The following is a 21,417-nucleotide window of genomic DNA, read 5'->3' as shown; positions in this document are numbered from 1 at the left end:
GTAAATAGCGAATAATGTATATAATTATGTATATAACTATTTGTTGCTACTACTACAATGGGCCATGTGCAGCAAACCTGACGAATCTGGGCGGATCATGCGCGTCATAAATTTGGAGCAAGCGCTTCTCGGACTGTGTCCTTCGGAAGATTCTTTTTTTGACGACTAGGCAGTCTTCACCTGCCCTCGCAAACGAAAGGAGACCTTCAGATATAAGAACGCTCTCGATCAGCTATACCTTGTAGGACCGGTGACATATCTTTTGCAACAAATATATACAAAAGATCTGTGTTGAAAACTGTGACAATTCTGCGTGGACTGGCAGCTTGGACTGCCTGAGTTTGGATTGGTTTAGATCAGTGGATCGTCAGTTTTAAGCTACCTAGCAAGCCAGTGCCTTAGACAAGGAAGGTGTCTTGGACATCGATAGGAAAAGTCACGTTGGAAATCATATTTATTAGAATAGGTTGGAGTGACCGTTTGCGAGAAAGGCATTGGTAGATTTCAGCAGAGAGCTGCTGCATGTTAATGCGATATTTTATTTGTTTATTTTAGAAAAATATCTAATTCCATTGATAATTAATTTTTTTGTTAAATCTAATTTTCATTATATTTGATTCGCCTCTTTTGCCAACATGTTACAAAAATATTAGTTCTGCGTACAAAAATTATCGAGTGAGCAGAAAAAGGAAAAGGCCAGGTACAGATCAGAAGAAAATTAGGGATAAGGTCGGCAATAAATAACTAGTTCATGAAATTATTATATTATTGCGTTTGCTATATTTTTCTATCTTTACATTTGGTATTTAAGCAAAATAAAACGAATTAGTCTCCATTTGAAACGATAGAAATGAGTCACGACAAATATAATAGAATACATGGTACCTTGATTTATGATGTGATTCTACATAAAAAAAATAAGTCAACAACGTAGACTACAATTTTTTCATACGAAGCTTTATTTTTGAGAAATCTGACTCCGTCACATGTAAGTGTTGGCGAATTGCTGTAATCTGATATTAGTAGTTATGCTTTTATTTGTTATTGTTGAGAATTTTGGATCTTAATAGCCGAAATAATGGTATAGTTACACTAAATTTACACTTGGAATTAACATTAGAATAGTTATATACTTGTCGGATCAGGATTCGAATTTTGGGCGCGCGACGACTCTTCATGTGGACTAGCCATCGTTTCACAAAGCCGAGATTTTATTTACACGTATATACAGGTCTATCACTAAGCTTAACAAATAATAAGTACAACTAATAATAAGTCTAACAAACACTAAGCCTAATGAATAATACGATCTACGAATAATTAAATTAAATAATACTATTAGCAATGTTTGAGTTCAAACGAATCCACGGTTACCGGGATAACTCCTTACTAAGCGAAACTAACTTAGACGCAAATGCGATCGTCGAAAATGCTCGATGTATCACTCTCCAAGGCAATCGCAAGAATGCCAGCCTCGTGGAGATTTTTCTCCCTGTACGATTGCATTTTGTTTTCTATACCCGTTTGGAAGCATCGAGAAGGTTCCAAACGCCGTTGCTAGGCACACTCGTTGGAAGCATCGAGAAAGTTCCAAACGCCGTTGCTAGGCAGTTTCTGCCTGGAGTTTTGGTTACTAAATACAATGTATGTCCCATTGCATCGGCACCTCCGAGGCAACATCACACGTGGCTCGGCCCGCTCTCGAGGCCGCATGCCGCCACAACCACATTTCTCGGAAAACACATACAACCACTCCAGACCTCCGTTAGATAAAACATCCATCCCGTGACCGTGGCTACATTCAGCGACCGATTGTCACCTCGAACCCAATCTCGCTTATTACAAATCTTAAGCAATTACAACTATAATAAAATCTAGGCTAAGGTACTAGAGGATGTTCCCAAAATTTCCAAGGAAGGGCTTCGGCTTTCCTTTCATCTCCGACATACTTATTTGATAAACGATTTCAAAGATATTTGAGGTGATCGTCGGTGAAGGTGTCCACAAGAAATGCTCTTGATTTTCAACAATAACGTTTATTAAATTCTTAACAATTAATAAGAAATAACGATTAACAACGGTTAACGATTAGCAACTATTAATAATAAGTAACGATTAACACTGAACTCTCAAGAGTCAATAACCCGTTCCTCTAATTGTGTTGGCTTCGCTTAACCTTTCGCACTTCGCAGCTCGGGGCAGAATGAAGCTTTTGGTTCAAAACCAAACAGATTCTTTCCTTTGTTGCCCCTCCATATCCCCACTACGCGCGCGTTTATTAGAAGTCCGCGACGGTTGCCGCGTATGCATCCTTCCGAATATTCGGCGAAAGAACCGTAGGGATATCGATGGTACATTAGGCCTGTCTGCCTTACGCTTTGAAAGTATAGCGCTTTGTGTCGCGAAGCCGTTGGAAATTTCCGTGGTCGAGTGCCGCCACATATTCGTCGATACACACTTGCTCGCGTCTCGCCACTTTCTTTCATAGCCGACTGTTTTAATCTCTGAACTTACATCTACTACGGGCATAGCCCGTAGTACGGTGATAGGGCCAAACGTAAATATTGCGGGCATAGCCCGTAGTACGATGATCGGGCCAAATATAATATATAATATAATATATAATAGCTTGTTTACGTTTTAAGACGAAAATTCTCGAACGTAAATCGTAGGTTAAGGGGTTAACCGACTAAACAGTTTACATTCCTTTGTTTTCGAGACGCCGCGCGCACACATACTTCCCCACGCTGATATTAACATACAGGTATCACTACTACGCATTTAACCTGGTCTAGCACATAAAATTATACATATCTCAATAGTTATACTAGATCATACGGAACATGAAACTGGCTAGTCATGCGCGATAAATTTTATTACTTTAGGAATTGTTGAAAATATTTCCCATTTTGTTGAATACGCATTGCTCTTCGCATTTTCTATGAAAAGTATTGTATTTTGCATAATTTATTTGTTGTATAATTTTGTTGCATAATTTATGAATGTTAAACGTTGTGAAATGTTATAAAATTTGCTGTCCTGCTTGATCGTGTGTTTTCTAATACCATAGAGACAAGTCAAGCCGTTAGTCCACATACACTGATGAGCAAATATTTAATGTCAATTTTTTTAAGACAAAGCCTCGTATGAAGTAATTTTATTTCATGTTTTCGACTTCATGTATTATTTCTATAGAATCATATAGTCACTCTGTACAATATGGCCAATCATACTTTTACAATATCTCAAATATGTATGCTGCAGTAACACTAAGACTATCCACCTTCTATTGTATATCTAACTACAAGGTTGTCCGAAATGTTTTTTTCGTTTTATAAGGAAATAATAGACGCACAATGTTTTTTGTTTTATATTAGTTTATTGAATTATGCACAAACATAATAATAGAAATAGAACGAAATGGATCGTACTTAATTCAATAAAATAATATATCAAGAAATTATTGTTTACCTATTATCACCTTATGAAATGAGAGAAACTTTTCGGGCAACCTAATACATCACACACAATGAATTAGGATTAAAGCAGTATAACGAAAATAAATAAATTGTTGAAAATGACAGCGTGAGTTCATGCTCGCCATTCATATGCAGATGCGTTAGTTACAATAAATAGTAACTAGAAGATAGTTCTAGATACAATCGGTAGATTTAATCGATAGGTTTCAGATGTTCTTTTGTGTTTATCCCTAGTCCATGTAAGAACGTGTAATAAAGGTTTTCCGGCTCAAAATGGAATAAAATAATAGCTCTTCTGATCCTACCTCTGAATAAAGAAATAACAACACAAGTACACACCTATCGCTCAACTTACGCGTGGTATCTGTTTCATGTGGATTCATTTTACGCGAATGAAAATCGCATAAATAAAATCTGTCAGCACAAAAGAAAAAATATGTACATATATGATCGCTAGCACAATGTAATCTACTTTTTTCTACTACTGACTTTCAACATCACCGAATAAGTTACCGTATACATTTGTTGCTTTTAAAACTTCTAGGAAAATATATTTTCTGGCCGCGTATAAAAACTACCGCGTAAATTGTGCTATAATTTACCGCGTAAGAATAGTACCGCGTAAATTGAGGGATGGGTATATATAAGTCTGGTACCGATCATTGTGGTTGCTTTGGTAGTAGTAATCAGATGTAATAAAAACTCCGAATACTTTCCAAATTTAGCTGATATTATGCAAGAACAGGGAAAAAATACTCTCTGGCCGTCGCGATAAATATTTGCTACCCACAATTTATTTCTTCTCTATGTCGAATCAAGGGAACCAGTTGTGACTGACCGATCAGTTGTAACGCGTTTATGATTCATTCGAGAATGAGACCCTAAATTTAGTCTTCGACGAGAAAATAGGCCAGAGCTCGTGGAACGTTTCTTCGGACGCGTCCAGCTTTACGCCACGACGCGCCGGAACCACCATCTCGATTTTAGTTATTTCCGTCAAATTGCGACACCGACTGTTATACTCGCCGAGTAGTTGCCGAACCTTCTCGAGACCTTCACCCTTTTTCAACTCACTATGTTGCCGTACCAGCGTCGAATTCCACGTTTCACATAGACAGGCACCGAAATAGATGTTCAAAATAAATATTTCCTAGATCGATATGTGAAATCCGCCACTACCCCGTGTCCTCCCGCCGAGGACACGAGGTGCCTATGAAGGTTTCCTCTACGTAGAAGAGAAAGGAAAGGAAGAAGTCGATATGTGGAACAGATTAGTTATCTGATCGTGGTTAATGTTTAAGATTGTGAAAATTTATGAATGTTACTGGCTGTATTGCAAGGTAAGGAATTTGTAACATTAAATATACAATTCCATATTCTTCTGAATGCAAATAAAGAAATGTTCCCTAAATAAAAATATCTCCGAGCTAAATATTATAACGTTTTACATTGGATATTTTATGTATTTTTTTATATTATTTGTATGCATTCTATATATTTGTACACTTTTAAATTTTCCATAAATACATAAAATTTCTGTTACAAATTATTATAATTTTTATAATAAATGGCTAAATTGATAAAATTATCTGAAAGAAAAGAAAAAATACGCTTTGTGATTCAAAATGTCATGCTTTTTTTCCTCGTTGTAGCAAATAATTGTTGGATCGCAGTTGTTTATACAAATTTATTTTTCTGTAAATATAGCTAAACAAGTAGAACTTTACAGAGATATATTTAAAACATTAAAAATCTTTATCGCTAAAATAAAAGAAAGATTGAAACCGAATATTTTTGATACTTGCAACATATAAAACTATACCGATTATCACCTGCTAAATTCTGTGTGAAAAGAGCAAAGCAAAAAAGCAAAAAGAACAAGCAAAAAAGAAGTTTAGTTTTTTCTAGTGTTTCTAAACAATATTAGCTTTAACTACCTGCTATATGTACATAAACGTGGTACGGTCATTAATAACCCTGTAATTAATTGTTATTAGTTAATTAATAATTAATAACTTGTAATTTAAGAAAAGAGATTGTAATATGAAAATTCAAGAATCGCTGTGGAATTAATTTTATGATGTGTCTGCTGTCTAAAAAACTAGAAACTAGAAAACTAGAAAAAACTAGTGTGGCGGATCGGTATGCCTGGACCTGTCGGCGTCCTATTGATACCGATCCGCCACACTAGATTGGTTTGAGTTTTCGTTGGTCAAAGTGCAATTTATCTAAATTTCACGTTTCGTGCGCAACCAAGATTTATGTAGCAATTTATTTTAACTTATTTGCCCGGGCCTATAAGACTCGAGTGCATTTTATATATGTTTGTTATGAATGAAACGACTGTTTTCGCAACTGAACTTTAGAATTCTTGTTATCAATATTACCAGTTCTTCATATAATTCTTTGTTGTACATACTGACTTTTTATGATTTCAATTTAGATACCATTATTCTAGACTGAAATTGGAATTATTAAAATATGCAGCGCATCCGTAAATTATACTCGAATTTTTTAAATAAACTGTAATTTGAATATATGGTTTGAAGGAAGTCGCACAATTTTTCTTGTTTTTATCGTTTTGCACGAATTATGTTTGAAAATAAAAGATAGAAAGTTCGAAAAAGAAATAAGAAGAAAGAAAAAAGTAATGTACCTTTTCATAAATGTAGCATTTAGATGTAGAATCGATCACTCTAGTATTGGGACACTCTTTAAAACAGGATACCTTTTTCAAAACTAGGCTAAATGTCTTAAATTTCTTGAGAAGGCAACAGGAAGTTGTAAGGAAAAATTTGAAAGAATTGAAATTGATCGGAATCGTGGAGAAAAATAGTAAAGATTATTTTTTACAACTTTTTTATCTGAGCCGCTAATGAAAATTTGAACTAATTTGACTAAAAATTTCGTCGAAATCGGTTAATGCAGAAACAAATAACAGGTATCGAAAGATGTAAGAATCTTTAGATCTATTATTTTTACTCGGAAGTCGTGAAAAACTGCAATAATCGCCATTTTTAATCGTTTGTAGCTCATAGCAACTTTAACCGACTTCGATCAAATGTTAAGCATGTACATAATTGACATAAATCCACAGAATGTTTTTTACCCGCCGCCTAGTAAATTAATCCTTTTAACTCCCCCCCCCCCCCCGCCCCAAAAAAAAACTCAAGTCAAATGTCCGAATATTAATGTGTCCGACTGTATGTACATATGAAGCTTCAGGTCATAAATATTTAGGTTCATCTTTCACGTTTTACCACAACATATTTATTTATTTTACTTTTAATCGTTTGAAATAACTATCTGTCTTCTTTTCTCGCTTTATAACATCGTTATATAACATGGCTTCCATTGATTCATTAACATGGCAATAATAGTGGAATATTTATAATAAATATCGGTATATAGAACATATTAATATGACATTTATAAATATCATAAAACATTAAGAATTTTATCTCTTATTTAATCACTTGAGAATTGATTTTTTCTTAAACTATGTATAATATTTTTCCTTCGCTGATTCCATTATTAATAGTATAAATATACTGTTTTTGTAAAGAAGATATAGTACACTAAGATTTTACTGTTTTATCGAAAACAAATACATCTGTTGCTTCATTAATTAATAACTTGTTAAAGTATAACGTTATGTGTACACAATATCGAACATAAATTAATTAAAAGTTAAAATTTCATAATAAAGCCTATTAGTTTTAGTGTTTTATCGCGACATAGAAAATGTAGATTCAGACTTTCTGGAAGCTAATCTTACTCGATCACTGTTAAAAATACAGAACTATTCGAGTCTAGTAACTATGAGATCACTTTTCACTTTTCTAGGCCGGAAGGAGAAGAATAAATATTCCATGAACAATTTCTAATGCTTTTAAAAATCAATGAATGGCACTTTACATTATTCAATTCCAGTAATATGTTTTATTTTTTACTTATTTTATTTTTTGGGCCGCTTTGGCATGTTTTTTTTTAAGGATATGGTTATGATTTTGACACAAGGCAAAGTGATAATGAGAACGATCTTCTGCACGAGATTGACAATGCTTTGAAATTCGGCAAGGGATTTCTGTTTGGGAAAGGTGCGTTTCATTATTTTGCTTAGTTAATTACAGCATGCGTTTTACCGAAAAATTAATGAAAAGTATATAAAAAAATATTATGGAAAGATAACATAGATAATAAATTAGTTTTTACAATACTTATTTATTTTATAAATATGTATTTCAGTTTTTGATTTCAGGTATGCATACAACTTATTTAAAAATTTTATGATATATCTAATCTGACATCTTGTAATTATTATAATTTGTACATCTTCTAATTAACTATTTTTTCCGTTGAATTATTCATACTTTTATCAAAGTCAAAGGAACTTGTTTCTCCATAATGGATTCCTTTCGCTCTTTCATTTGAATTTCTGAAACACCTATCTGTTCCAGTAATGAATAATACATATTTACTAATTTTTACAATAATACATGAGAAACGGAAATGAACTATTTTTTCAAACATCGTATAATATGGAATATATGATATAAAAAATCAGTACAATTTTTGGAAAATACTATAGTTTTTATGCAATCTACACAAAGCGACCAGAAACAGTTTAATATTTAAACGATAGAATAATGAGAAATTTTACAAATAATTACAAACGTAAGTAAAATAATAAAAATGATGAATTAATATGAGGGTAACAAAATCAACCTGGGAAATGTAACATTTTTACGAATGTTACTTTAATTTACACCCGTGTAATTGAATAGAGTTCAACGTTTTTTGTGAAACTGTACTCAAAGATATAATTAACGCATTCCGTGCTATGTAGGCCAACAGTGATCTATGCTATTTAGTACGAGCACGTACACTAAATAAAAGATTATGTTATTTGTCATCAGCAAACTATAGATTAGAATAGAAATTATATTAAATATAAATTATTATATTTTAAATATTACAACGAATATTTTCCTTTAGATATTTTGTATATTCTTATATATTCTATACGTACATTTAAACTTCCCGTAGATGCATAAACAACCGCAGCATACTTATTGATATTATTTATCAATTAGGAGGAATTGGAAGAAAAGTAAAACCAAAAAGTATCCACGATAAAGAATTTAATATAATTGCAAATATTTTATAATTCAATGCCATACTATAAATTTCTCACTCAGTTTTAAGCTGGTAACATATATTTGTTCTTATAAATAGTTGCAGTGTTCTCTACTTTGCAGTATAGATGACGTCGAAACAAATTTCATTAGATGACATTAGATTACGTTAAAGTGGAATCTTAATTATTCGAACTAATTATATTACATTAATTTATGAATTTTGAAAAACGAAGGATAAAGTTTATTAATCGAACAACTCGTTTCCCTCTGACGAAAGATCATATTTTAAACTATTTTATAAATGGTAGTATTAAACAGAAACGAAAACATTTTAATTTCTTAATTTCCCCATAATCGATATGGGAGCAATTAATCTTTCCATTAATCGGAGTTCTGATAATTGAGATTCGATTGTATTTTTTTCCTATAGCTTACTCACAAAGTGCCTCGCTTTATATATTTATATTATATGTTTCTATTATAAGAAACCAACGTAGGGCACAACATTTTATTTAAAAAGCATTCGTTAATTTTTATTACATCAAACCTATGTAAAATACAAAGCTTTACCTAAAAAGTAATCGTTAATTCGATGTTTGGCATACGGTTCAGCTGCATTTATTCTCTGCGTTACTCCATAGTCACTGTTCGTTAAACCGAAGTTAAGAAAAGCAAAGTTCTACGCACCGTCCGTAGATACCGTGTCGAAGGTAAATAAAGAGGGAAAAAAAGAATATATACAATTGCTCAAGAAAGTATTAGAATACTTATAGAGACCTTTTGACGAATATATTATGTGTGTTATACGAAACATTTTGCAATCTCATTAACCTATGAGTTATTATATTATTTATTATATTAACCCTATAGACGAACAAAAATGTATATAAAAGTTACAAGATATTTAGTGTAAGCATGTACGTATTTCGCAAAAATCATAGAAGTATTTAAACATTTATTATATTAATAAGACTAAATATTCGGTGGGTGATGTTTAACAATTATCGTATGCTCAAAATGGCAGTTTATGCTTTACACCAATTCTTTACTAAATATAATTTGCAACGAATATCATGTAACTTTTATGTACATTTTCACATTAGTTTTAAATTTTACTTATTATAGCACTGATGAAATTATTACAAAGTGTTTTTCTTGTAACACACACAGCATAAATAGATCAAATTTTTGAATTGTAAGGGTTCGAATACTTTTGCGAGCCACTATACGCGGTGTAACATTTATGTTTGACCCGAGACCAAGGATCGTGGTTCGAAACGAATTTTCGTGCGTTACGAGAAGCCACGTCACGCTACTATTTTGAATTGCCGGCTTCTGCGTAGTCGAACGAGTCGAAGAGCGCGGCGATGATGGTGGTAGCGCGACAGCGGCGCGGCGCGGCGTTGCCATCAGGCATCGTGACGCTTCGCAGTCCGCGGTTATTCTTCGAAGTTCGTTCGTAATCGCGTTATCTGGTGCAAATTTCCGTCGATTAACCCGAAGAACAAAGCGCATACGATGTTGGAAAAAAGTGAGTGTCTACGTTATTAGAAAAATTTTGATATCAATCGCTTAAAAATATGGCGTGTGTGGAGGTAGGACTTTTTGTTACGACGTCGTGTCGTCTTAAGGACTCGTTCAACAGGTTGTCCTGTGAACGTCGCTTTAAAATGGGGGATGCTTTCAAGTTCGAACGACTACTCGACGTTTCCGTTCCAGCGCGCTATGCGGATTTCCGTCTTTATCTTTTAAAGTGACTATGTTTGTGTAGACACATGTGCTTCCAACAGTTCTGCATAATTTCTGCAAGGGTACTGGATTATTTATTCAATATTCCACGTCAAGATTAGTTTTTTTTTTAGTTCATTTTATTGTCCGTTGCAACTGATTCGTCGAATCTGTGAATATTCTGTTTTCGATGAAAATTAAAGTATTTGTTAATTTAATTCTGTTTGTAGAGACATACTTTCGATAATATTTGATAATTTCTTTAAAAAGTTGGTTTATTCATTGAAAATTATAATGAAAGTTATAAGTGAAAAAAGAGTATTTGTAAAATAATTTCTTTTAATGTTAATTTTCTTTTTCTTTTAATTCTTTCTATGATACATTTTGTATTTTGGATGAAGATTAAGGTGACTTTTAAATTTGTATAAATACAAGTAGGTTTTCAACAAGTTTTAGTAGTATTGTGGGAGAAATCATTTATTGTTTCGGAATTGTATTGGAAATTATAATTGAAAATACTTGTAGATATAATGACGGATTAATGCGTACTTGTAAATATGTACAATGTATCTCAATTCTATCTATTTGTTTATGTTTTTATATATTTCTTTTTTTTATATTTCTATTATAGTATAAACATCGCCTTAAATATTAAGACTTTGATTAAAGATTTATTTAATTATACTATAAAATTTGTTTAATTATGTTTTAATCAAATATTGAAGCTTAAATATGATTATATAAATTCATTTATAATTTAGATCCTTTATTTAGGAAACTTATATACATACATAATACATAAATATTTAATTTCATATGAATATTTTATTTAACATGTACAGGGTGTCTCGGCATCGATTATACAACCCGAAGGAAGTGATTGTACATAAACAAATAAGTCGAAAATATAGAATAAATTTTTTTCATTTGAGATTTTGTTTTCGAGAAAATCGACTTTGAATTTCCTCGGAATACGCATGCGCTTGACCATGTCGTGGTTAAACAGATCACGATACAAACCATATGCCGTAGGTTTATGAGTAATAACAACGCATGTAATTCTTAAGATTTACTTTGTTAATGCAAAAATTGTTGAAAACGCTGGCTACCGTACTGCGTACACAGGTGTGCTCCCCGAATTAAATTTGTAAATCAAATGTCCCTTGATTTTTATCTATGGGATCATACTAAATGAAAAGTTTATTTCGAAAACAACACGAGTCCTCCATAATTAAAAGTGAGGATCATTTTTGCGTGCGAAGAACTGAAAGCACAGCTGTGTATGCAGTACAGTGGTCAGCATTTTCAAGAATTTTGCATTAATAAAGTGAATCCTAAGAATTACATGCTTTATTATTACTCGTAAATCTATGGCATATGGTTTGTACCGTAATCCGTTCAAATCTTAATCCGACATAGTCAAGTGCATGCATATTCGGAGGAAATTCATAGTCGATTTTCTCGAGAACAAAGCCTGAAATGAAAAAAAATTTATTCCATATTCTCGACTTATTTCCTCGTGTACAATCATCCCTTCTAGGTTGTACAATTAATACTGGGACACCCTGTATAAATTCGATGTCCAGTGTAGAAATAATTCTGTAATAAAGGAAGCTTCAGTATAACTGATCTTTCAAACATTAAATGCTTAAATCAAGAAAAGAAAATGACAATCGAAACGTATTTCTTCATCACTTTACTAACGTTAACTCGTGGCGTTAATCGCCATTCCCCGTATTCGAAGCAACGGTTAAATTTTAAACTCTATAAAGCGCAAGATCGTATTTGAGACAAGCCCGACTCTCATTACTTTATCGAATAAGGATTTGTAAGAAGCGTTCGTAAATATTTCCATGTTACGCATTAAAGGCTGCCTGAATACGTTTTACGAATTATGAACTTAAGGGAGCCGACACATTGAATTTATTAAGTACATCGAGGATTGTGTGTTAAAACTGAGAAATTCGTGATACCTGACAGTGTTTAGCAAACACATAGAGGAAAACGTGCAGTAGAGCTTGTTGGTTGGCGGACCTCGATTACATAAAGGTGTCACGTTACCGCTCCGTAGATTGCACGAAATTGCAATATACGTGTGTTCAAGGCAGAAGACGCGTGCTATTTTCGTTTGTCGGGGACTGGCGTCTTCCGCTCCTGAGGTTCCTTCCGGTCGCGAAATTCAATTTGGACGACGCGATGATTGAGCTTTTACTTTTTACCAATCAATTGGTTCTATTTATTCGATTTGAATACAGTGCTCTGCAAAAGTTTCTGGTTAGATAAATTAGATAATATTATTTTAAAAAACTTTTAATTAATATTATGCAATTATATGTATAACAATGTTTATTTGTTGTACTGTTTTCTTTTACTTTCAATGATCCTATATTCAATATTAACTTCAATTCTTGTAGATATTACTTTTAGAGTATGTTGATAAAGCAAAAATCTATATAGCCCAAAATTTCAGCAATTAAGTGATTATCTAATATTTCTCTAGCATATTCATTTTCAATCTGTGACCTATAAATATGGAAATTTACGATAAGCTTTATTTCAACAACAGAAAGGTTTCATACCCTATCTATAAAATGGACCTAATATTTTTCAGAAAAAAAAAAGAATTCTTTGCTATTTTTCCATTAAGTTAAATTAAAACATACTATTTAATATTAGATATATGAATATTAATACTGTTTCAGTATTTTACGTAGTTTCTAAGCCAAGAGAACACAGATACACCTACTGAAATGGCAAAATAGTTAAGAATAAAAATTGATGATAAATTTTAGTTCTTAATTACATTAGGTAATAAAAAGTTTAGAAGTTTCTTTTATAGTGTAATGACAGTTAATTTTTTAATTATGTTCAACCGATGACTCGATGTTAAGGAAACTCTAAAATGTAAAAAGCCATTGCATAGATATCGTACTTTGAAGAATACTTTATGTTCTACGTGTGATCTTTTCCATCTTCGTACGTCCTGTTACCTTTCTTTCCTTTTATTTTTGCTTCGAAGCTCATTAAGCTTGCTTCTATATTAATGACCCGCATCGTTCTTATAAAGAAGCAATTTAAGACCTCTTTAGTACGTTCCTTATCACGATTTAAGGTAACAAAATAGTAGCTGCTCTCGTTATAGGAGTAGATCTATCCTATACATGTTTTATCCAACGAAACAAGAGGACTATATTCATCCATACCGATGAATGAAAAAAATATTTTTCATTTGTACAAAATATGTAAAATTTATAATCCGTAATGGGATTATCTTAACAGAAATACTTTCTATTATATAATATCTTAATTTAATAAAATTTAAGTATGAATTATGGACTAAATTATGAATTACGAATTATGAGCAGTAAATTTTTATCTAGATATACCTCTGTGTTTACGAATGATACAATCCAAAACTTACATGTTTAAGACATTTGTTTAATTGTGAACATAAAGATTAAGGTCAATATTAAGATTAAGGTTTACAAAGATTAAGGTTTAAGCGCTGTCCTTACATTCTCTTAGGACTTACTCATACATTATGTGATCATGTATGCGTATGGTTAGAAAGGAAATTAATTTTTTAAAGCCCATGACCGGAAGGGAGGAGAAAGTAAGTATATAATGCCTATGTATCTATTATTTTTAGAGTTTGCTCGAGGAAAGTTTCTCTGTTTTTTGTTCGGAAACTCACGCTGTGCCTTCAAGAGAAGTAATGTCATGCTTCCCGGGTCACATTGTCTGTCAATGCGGATATCACCTTTAAATAGTGTATTTGAAATAGACAAAGTGATTGATGAGCATATATGTTAGAAAGCAGATACGTCTAAAGAGTTCCACATCCATAAAATCAAATATTAAGATACAGTAATAAATGATCAGGAAAATAGCAAATATCTCAAAATGTTAAAGTAATTAAAAAAAGCGCGGAATTAAATTAAAAGTATAAATATTACGAAAATATATTTTGTTTAATAAATAAATAAAATAATACATCATAAAATACGACAGTCACTTGAGTACTCATTTTGTAAATATTACGTTATTAGAAAATATTTTATAAGTTCTATAGGACGATGATAATTAGTAGACTGCAGATTTTTATGCATTTACAGGAAATTTGAAAATGCAATGACGAAGATGCAAAAATAAAAAAAATATAAGATATTCAAAGTATAGTACTTTGGTGGATACAAATTTTCGATCGAGATTCTATTTTCTTAATTATATTTTCAAAATGTGAATGTACATAAACGTCTGCAGTCAAATATTTAAGTACTTATAATTTGAGAAACGCAAATGCCAATCCGCCATATGCAAGGACAGCCTTGTGTTCGGTTTATTATACGTAAAACAGTCAACAATTTTATAGATTTCGTTTATTTTGTCATTATTTATAATCAAAGAGTTTCGACAATTTTCGTACAAATGAAATATTTTTATAGTTCAGAATTTTCCAAGTTAATTATTACGAATTATCTTATGTATTTTTAGTAAACAACAAGTAAAATTATGAGTTTGGATCCTTAAAGTACTTATTGATATTTTCAGAGAACGTTATGTTCGCTCCCACGTTTAAAGCTTCTTCCGCAACACCAGGTAAAGTTGCAAACGAAACGTGTGAGACTAACAGAGTGTTTTATATTATTACAAATCGTATATTAAAAAATAAACACGATGTCTAACAAATACGTTTGTATGTATTAGCATTGTAATTATTGCTACTAAGGTATGATTATATTACCACAGAATATGAAATTTTTCTGTCATTTAAAAGGCAATTTTTCAATAAATTTAACATAGGATTTATAATATTTTTAGACGGAATTTTTTCACGTAGTTTTCATTTAGTAGTTTTCAAAATAATTATTTCCATGTCAAAATTCTGTAATATTATTGAATTTTTCATTCGTTACCTGAATCTAGGACAACGTAAAGTCATTTTTTGAAAGTGGTTCTATTACTTAGTTACCTATATATGACATTAATTTCTTAGAAATATTTTTTAATTCCGTTCACAAAGATTTGGAATCCAGGTTATTTACTGAGAACAGAGAATAATTTATTGCATGTTTAAAATGTAGTAGACTTGAGATCTTACGAAAATATTTTGTATAATATTGTTGAATGGCGCATTCTCAATTTAAAAATTGTCTAATGTAACTTTAACTATTTACATATCCTATATTTTTTGATATGCATGTTTGTAATTACTTGTTAATTATATGTGTTAAATATCGAAGCTTATCTATTCAAATGAAATTTTAGCAGGAATAAATATTTCTTTGATCTTCATAACCAATAATAATAATACGATTGTCATACAAAATTTAAATTATTTTTTTAAGACATATGGAGTATAAAAATAAAGTTGGATATACAGACGCATAACATTTCATTAAGATTTGTTACAGATCGAAGTATGAAGCAATGATCATGATTATTCATTTGTTCGTGATTAATTAAATGATTCTTATTTTATGCGTCAAATCTAACAATATACAATCTATTTTTCTACTTAAATTCAGGTAGGAACACTCTCTTTGCATATACATATACACTACCACACATAGGTGTTGGATATTCCTTAGCAATTTGTACATATACAAGATATTTAGATTTTTATTACTAATAAATTATTAGTTAAGATAATGATTCTGGTATACAGCAAAATCATGTGAAAGCTATCTGAAAAAGAGAAAGAGTTAGAAGAACATGATAAATTAAAATCATACTTATCTATATAATAAACTATTGATGTAAACCTCGTTGAAAAAATTTGGAATAAATTAAATGGAAAACTCATCTCTTTATGGACTTATTGACACACTTAGAACAAAAAAAAACAATAAACATGATAGAAAATCTAATAATACGAGTATTAAAATTGATTAAAGTAGTAACCCAATGATGCAGGTGATATAGAGAAGGAAAAGTTATGTGTTATTTTATCACAAGTGATGAAATATTTTACTAAAATATTGAATGTACCTATGGATCTTATATACTTTTAAGATTATAATCAGGTAAAGATATTAATAAGTTTTTAATGACGTATAATATTAGGTATCCCTAAAAGAAATCAATACGGTTTAATTTAGGAAAATCAAATCGCTATTAAACATTTTATTAAGTGTCTCATATATTAAACATGTAACAAGACAAAATATTTACATATATTCATATGTACAACAACAATATTGTTTAATTTACTAAAATCGTTTTGCAATTAAACAAGGCGAAGACAAAACAGACTGTAAATAATTTATCTTTCTGATAATCTTTCCTAACACGTTTGTGTAATATTGGTATGTATCTCTTGTTTGAATCTTTGTAGTACGTCTGTTGCATGTAAGCAAGCCAGTTTATCTGAAGTTACATTAATGCTCATTAATGCCACTCAATTTCTGGCATATAATTTTTAAATAATTCGAAATGAAAATTGGCATAGAACCTGATAAGTTGTTCTAGAAAATCCCCACAGCATTATACTTTAATATACTCCTCGGTCAATTATAATTAGACGTATGTTAATACCGACGCCCACGAATTTCTAATTTTATGAAAGTTCCCACCAAATGAACTGCTGTTTATCTTACTGTCGCAATCGACGCTTGTAAAATCAAAATTGTCTTCCCGAATCTTATAGACTGCTTCGAGTGATGAATGAGAAGAACGAGACGACTTCGCCGTTTCCTTATCAAATTTTTGAATTTATTAAAGATTACACACTGCTCAAAGTAATTGATTTTAGAATTCTCTGATAAGAACAGAATGAAATTTAAAACAACGAAGTTTTGAAAAGGCCAGTGAATCAATTAATCTTCAGATCAAAAGTATCTTCTAGAATTATACTGACGCTTTTTCAAAATTACGAGCAGCACAAATTATTATAAAATTAATAAATTACTTGTGAATTTTTATTGATATCAGAAGTTCGGGTGAAAGCATATGGCAAAGAAATCAAACTGAAAGCTATATGAAAAATATAAATGCACGCAGTAAAAAGAAAACTTTATTCATCTACTTGACTAAAAATCATTCAAATTTCCAAAAATACATCACTATAAATCTATAAAATTGCTGCGAAAAACAATGGATTGTTCATTTTAATCGTCCGCGTTAGTCACTATGATCATGATTACATGATTATTCGCATGATCACTGCATATTATTAAAGTTAAACTTTAGATATACTTTTGTGTAAGAATTATTGAGAAATTAAAAAATCTTTTCACGAAGTAGCGTATATATGTTCACATGGTTTCTCACGGGTAAAGTGGTGATAAAGGAATATAGAAAAATATGAAAAGATATATTTGTTCCACTCTTGTATCAATAAAATAGTTCCAACGACATGACCAGATATTTGAAGTAATATCGGAAAAGATTTCTAACTTATAGGAGGTTTATGTCGACATATTGTACACCTAATTCGAAATTTTTTATCGTACTCCTTAATTGAATTACGTATGAAAAATCCTTTAGACATATTTTATTTATGATCGTTATTTTAATAAGAAAAAATATATTTTTCTTGTACATATTGATCTCATTATGTTTTAAATGCGGAAGAGTAAAATGTAGTAACATATTTCAAACCATAACAACGATTTAAATATACCAATTTCTGAAATTGAGATTAGATTTTGTAAAATCTGATCTTTAAAATTACTGAAACTACAATATATACTTGAGAAATTAGTTTTTGAAACTTTAAATGTGTGTAATAAAATATTCGCGATTTTGTTAAATTTATAAACAATTAAAATAAATAAATCATTGAAGCTAATAACGTCCTTGACAATTATACCTGGTCTTGATTGATATTATTTATAAACATCAGCACAACGATAGCCAGTAGTTAGAACGGGTAAATCGAGCTGTTGCGGCTAATTGAATGCGAATTCGATATTCTCAAAAACACACCTAAGTATGAAAATATGTTGTGCTATATTTTCGACTATCCTTTACACGAGGAATCGCCTCCTTTTCGGTTAATACACAGACATTTTGTATGTGAAAAATAATTAAATTGCAATTGATCCCTTAGTTTAGTTATTCGTCCTTGTGGTTCAACTTTGAGAAATATATTTTCATAATTATTTGTTTTATTTGTATAATTAGATTTATCGATGGATTAAATTACCATTATTGTGAAGTAATGAGTAATTGATTCCCCTGTATTTCATACGATAGATTTTATAAAATAAAAGTTAAAATATTTACTAAATTAATAGTTCTTTGAAATAGATAAGGATAATAATTTTTTTATAGACAATATCAAGACGGACCTAGTGTATTAAAAATTAAATGACTCCATTTAATAGTTACGCGACTCAATTCTTGTCTGAACATTTTTTTCATATAGCATATAACTTACCAGTAATTGGCATTTATAGATTAAAATCGGACACCTTGTATATATGTATATATCGCACAATTGCGATGGAAACGACGTAACTCAAAAAACGCGATTTTCGAGTTGTCGTTATGCGAATAATGCAGAGGCACTCTTGGAGCTATTATGAAAATCTTGTTCATTTATCTTCATAATTTGACGGGTAGAGAGAAATTACATACATGTGTATCTCGCCCTGGCAAAATCACGTGACAGTATGCTGTATTTTATAAATGCGTTTTATTATGCGATATGTCCTAACTAAAACAATGGTTTTCGAGAGTTAAAAGCTAAAAATGAAGAGAAACTTAACACTAGAACTACCGATAGTTAACACGAAGCTATTTCTACCAAAACCAGTGAAAATGACTGGTCTTTAAAAAGTACGTAATAATAGAATATTTTTATATTTATTGATTTATTACTTTCTGACAGAAGCAATTCTATGTTACGTAGTACATTTTTGGTATTAGTGATCCATCTGGGATCATGATCCCTAAACGAGAGTTGACACATTTATAAAATTGTCGAACCAGTCAATTTGACTGGCGTGGTAGTTAACTAGAGTTAAAGGTTGTTGCATACAAATAGGAATAAAACAGAAATTATTTCATACTTTTTAGCGCATTTCGAATCGAGTAATATTTTTGAGCGAAAAATATTTCACATTTTTTAGTGAAGCGATCAATGAACGAAAAATGATTGTCATTATCACTAAAAAGACCGTCACTTGTTTGTATCTATTTATTATTCCTTCCAATTTTTAATTCTTATTAGAGAATAAAAATTTATGCGAACTCCCCAGCGGATGAGGAATAAACCAGCTGTACTCCGCACCGTTATTACATGTATTTTGAATAGTGATAGAGGAGTGTATTTCAAAACTTAATAGTGTGTTACATATCATCGCGCAGTGAAAGTAGATTTATGCCCGAAAACGAATCCGCAGATCAATGTTTCCTGCGATGGAAACACGAGTTAAAGTCTATATTGAGAAACGTTACCGTCGAACGATTTGTTCATACGGAATGAATTATTGAAGCAGCGCTTGCCCAGACGGCTGCTTTCAATGCAGTACACGAAGAAGGAGTAATTGCGGAGGAGCGTCGCATTCAATATTTAAAATTCCGATGGCTACATTCTGATATCTCCGATAGTAGCAACATTTCAGATGACAAAATGTGATGGGGACATTGAACGAAGAATATTACCGTTTGTCCTAAGCTGGATAGTAACCGCAATTACAAGGAGCCTTTAATTTAATTTTTAAACCGTAATTACAGAATAGGGCCGTAATTGATCTTGGGAAAAAGAATTTTGCAAAGTTAGTCCGTCAAGCCATATCTGATTGAGCATGGAACAAAATTCTCGATAAACTGCATGACAAAGGAGACTCACAAAGAAACAGCTGAAGTCTACTTCCTACAACCAATGTATAAAGAAACGACCAAGTATGCTGAAAACGAGGAGATAATAATAACAGAAACGGGTCAAATAAACTTTGAGCGATAAGCCTATGAAAAGAAATGGATGACACAATGAAATGAAATAGGTGAATAATAGGTCATTTGCTATAACAATAGTTAAAAATAAAGAAATTGAAAAAATGTAAACAAGACCAATCGGCGATGTACCCCTACGAGATACAGAAGATTTTACCCCGATAGCTCATTCTAGTACAGAGAAATCGACAAACATACTTAAAAATTAGATTTTTGTAGTAAACAGTACTTGACGATAAATAAATGTGAAAAATTCTTTAATGGGACCAATGGGAGAACGTACCGTTTTGAACATGCCTCTGAAAACCTACCTCATACGATGCAAAAGGAATCATCTTGATTGGTCAAGCCATTTAGGAGAAATTGGCGAACATACATTGAAAACAAAACTCATCAAATTGAGATATCTTCCTTCTTTCCCGAAGTCGGTATAGAAAGTAACATAATTTTGAAATTCAGCGTTAAGTATCGTTTCTCCCTCTTAAGTTGTGTCTTATTCTAGGCCATAGCTGGATGTCGCACAGCACTACAGCGACAAGACCGACTGATCGATAAACATTTAATCCTACGACAATACGACAGCTTCCATATAAGTCAGGCATACACCGACATAAAAAAGGATAGTGCAAGATCGAATGAGCAAATCAGTCGTACGACAATGCAACGTAGAAAAAGGAACTCTCCACCATTAGTAGCGATCGTTTCGTGCGAAAATGATCATTGACCCGACTTCGGGTGCTTAAGATGGCCGCGTAGTGGGGTTGCTTTCGCCTTTGTATCGACGAGACAGCAGTGATGCAACGACGAAACTTATTTATTTTAAATCTTTTGTTAATAAAAATCCCATTAATACATTGATAAGATTTTCAAGAGTAAAATCAGACCAAACACCATATCACAAAATTCTATAGTAAATTTTATATGAAAGTATATGAATATTGTCGCATTGCTTAATTTTGTAATAATGTTATGTTTGATTTTATTTTAATAGAGAAGATCTCATCAATATGTTAACAAAAGATTTAAAATGAAAAAGTTTTGTTATTGCGTTTAATGTTACTCCGTCGATACGGAGGAGAAAACCTGTCTCCACTGTGCGCACATACTGTGCAGCCCTCTCAAGTGCTGCACTTATGAATCTTCCTTTTTCTACATCGCATTATCGC

General features: G+C 31.5%; 1 protein-coding gene across 1 annotated transcript in view; it reads left to right on the top strand.

Moving 5' to 3' along the window:
- LOC117211777 overlaps positions 1–21,417 on the top strand; it is a 377,618-nt gene that overhangs the window by 216,148 nt on the left and 140,053 nt on the right. The window contains exons 9-10 of the mRNA XM_033456000.1: positions 7,475–7,579; positions 14,900–14,947. Coding sequence (XP_033311891.1) covers positions 7,475–7,579; positions 14,900–14,947 — 153 coding nt within the window. The remainder of the gene's footprint in view (positions 1–7,474; positions 7,580–14,899; positions 14,948–21,417) is intronic.

The sequence above is a fragment of the Bombus bifarius genome, unplaced genomic scaffold (genome assembly GCF_011952205.1).
Source record: "Bombus bifarius isolate JDL3187 unplaced genomic scaffold, Bbif_JDL3187 scf7180000008243, whole genome shotgun sequence".
NCBI lineage: Eukaryota > Metazoa > Arthropoda > Insecta > Hymenoptera > Apidae > Bombus > Bombus bifarius.
Note: the sequence above shows the minus strand (reverse complement) of the source record. Positions and strands in the feature narration are given on the sequence as shown.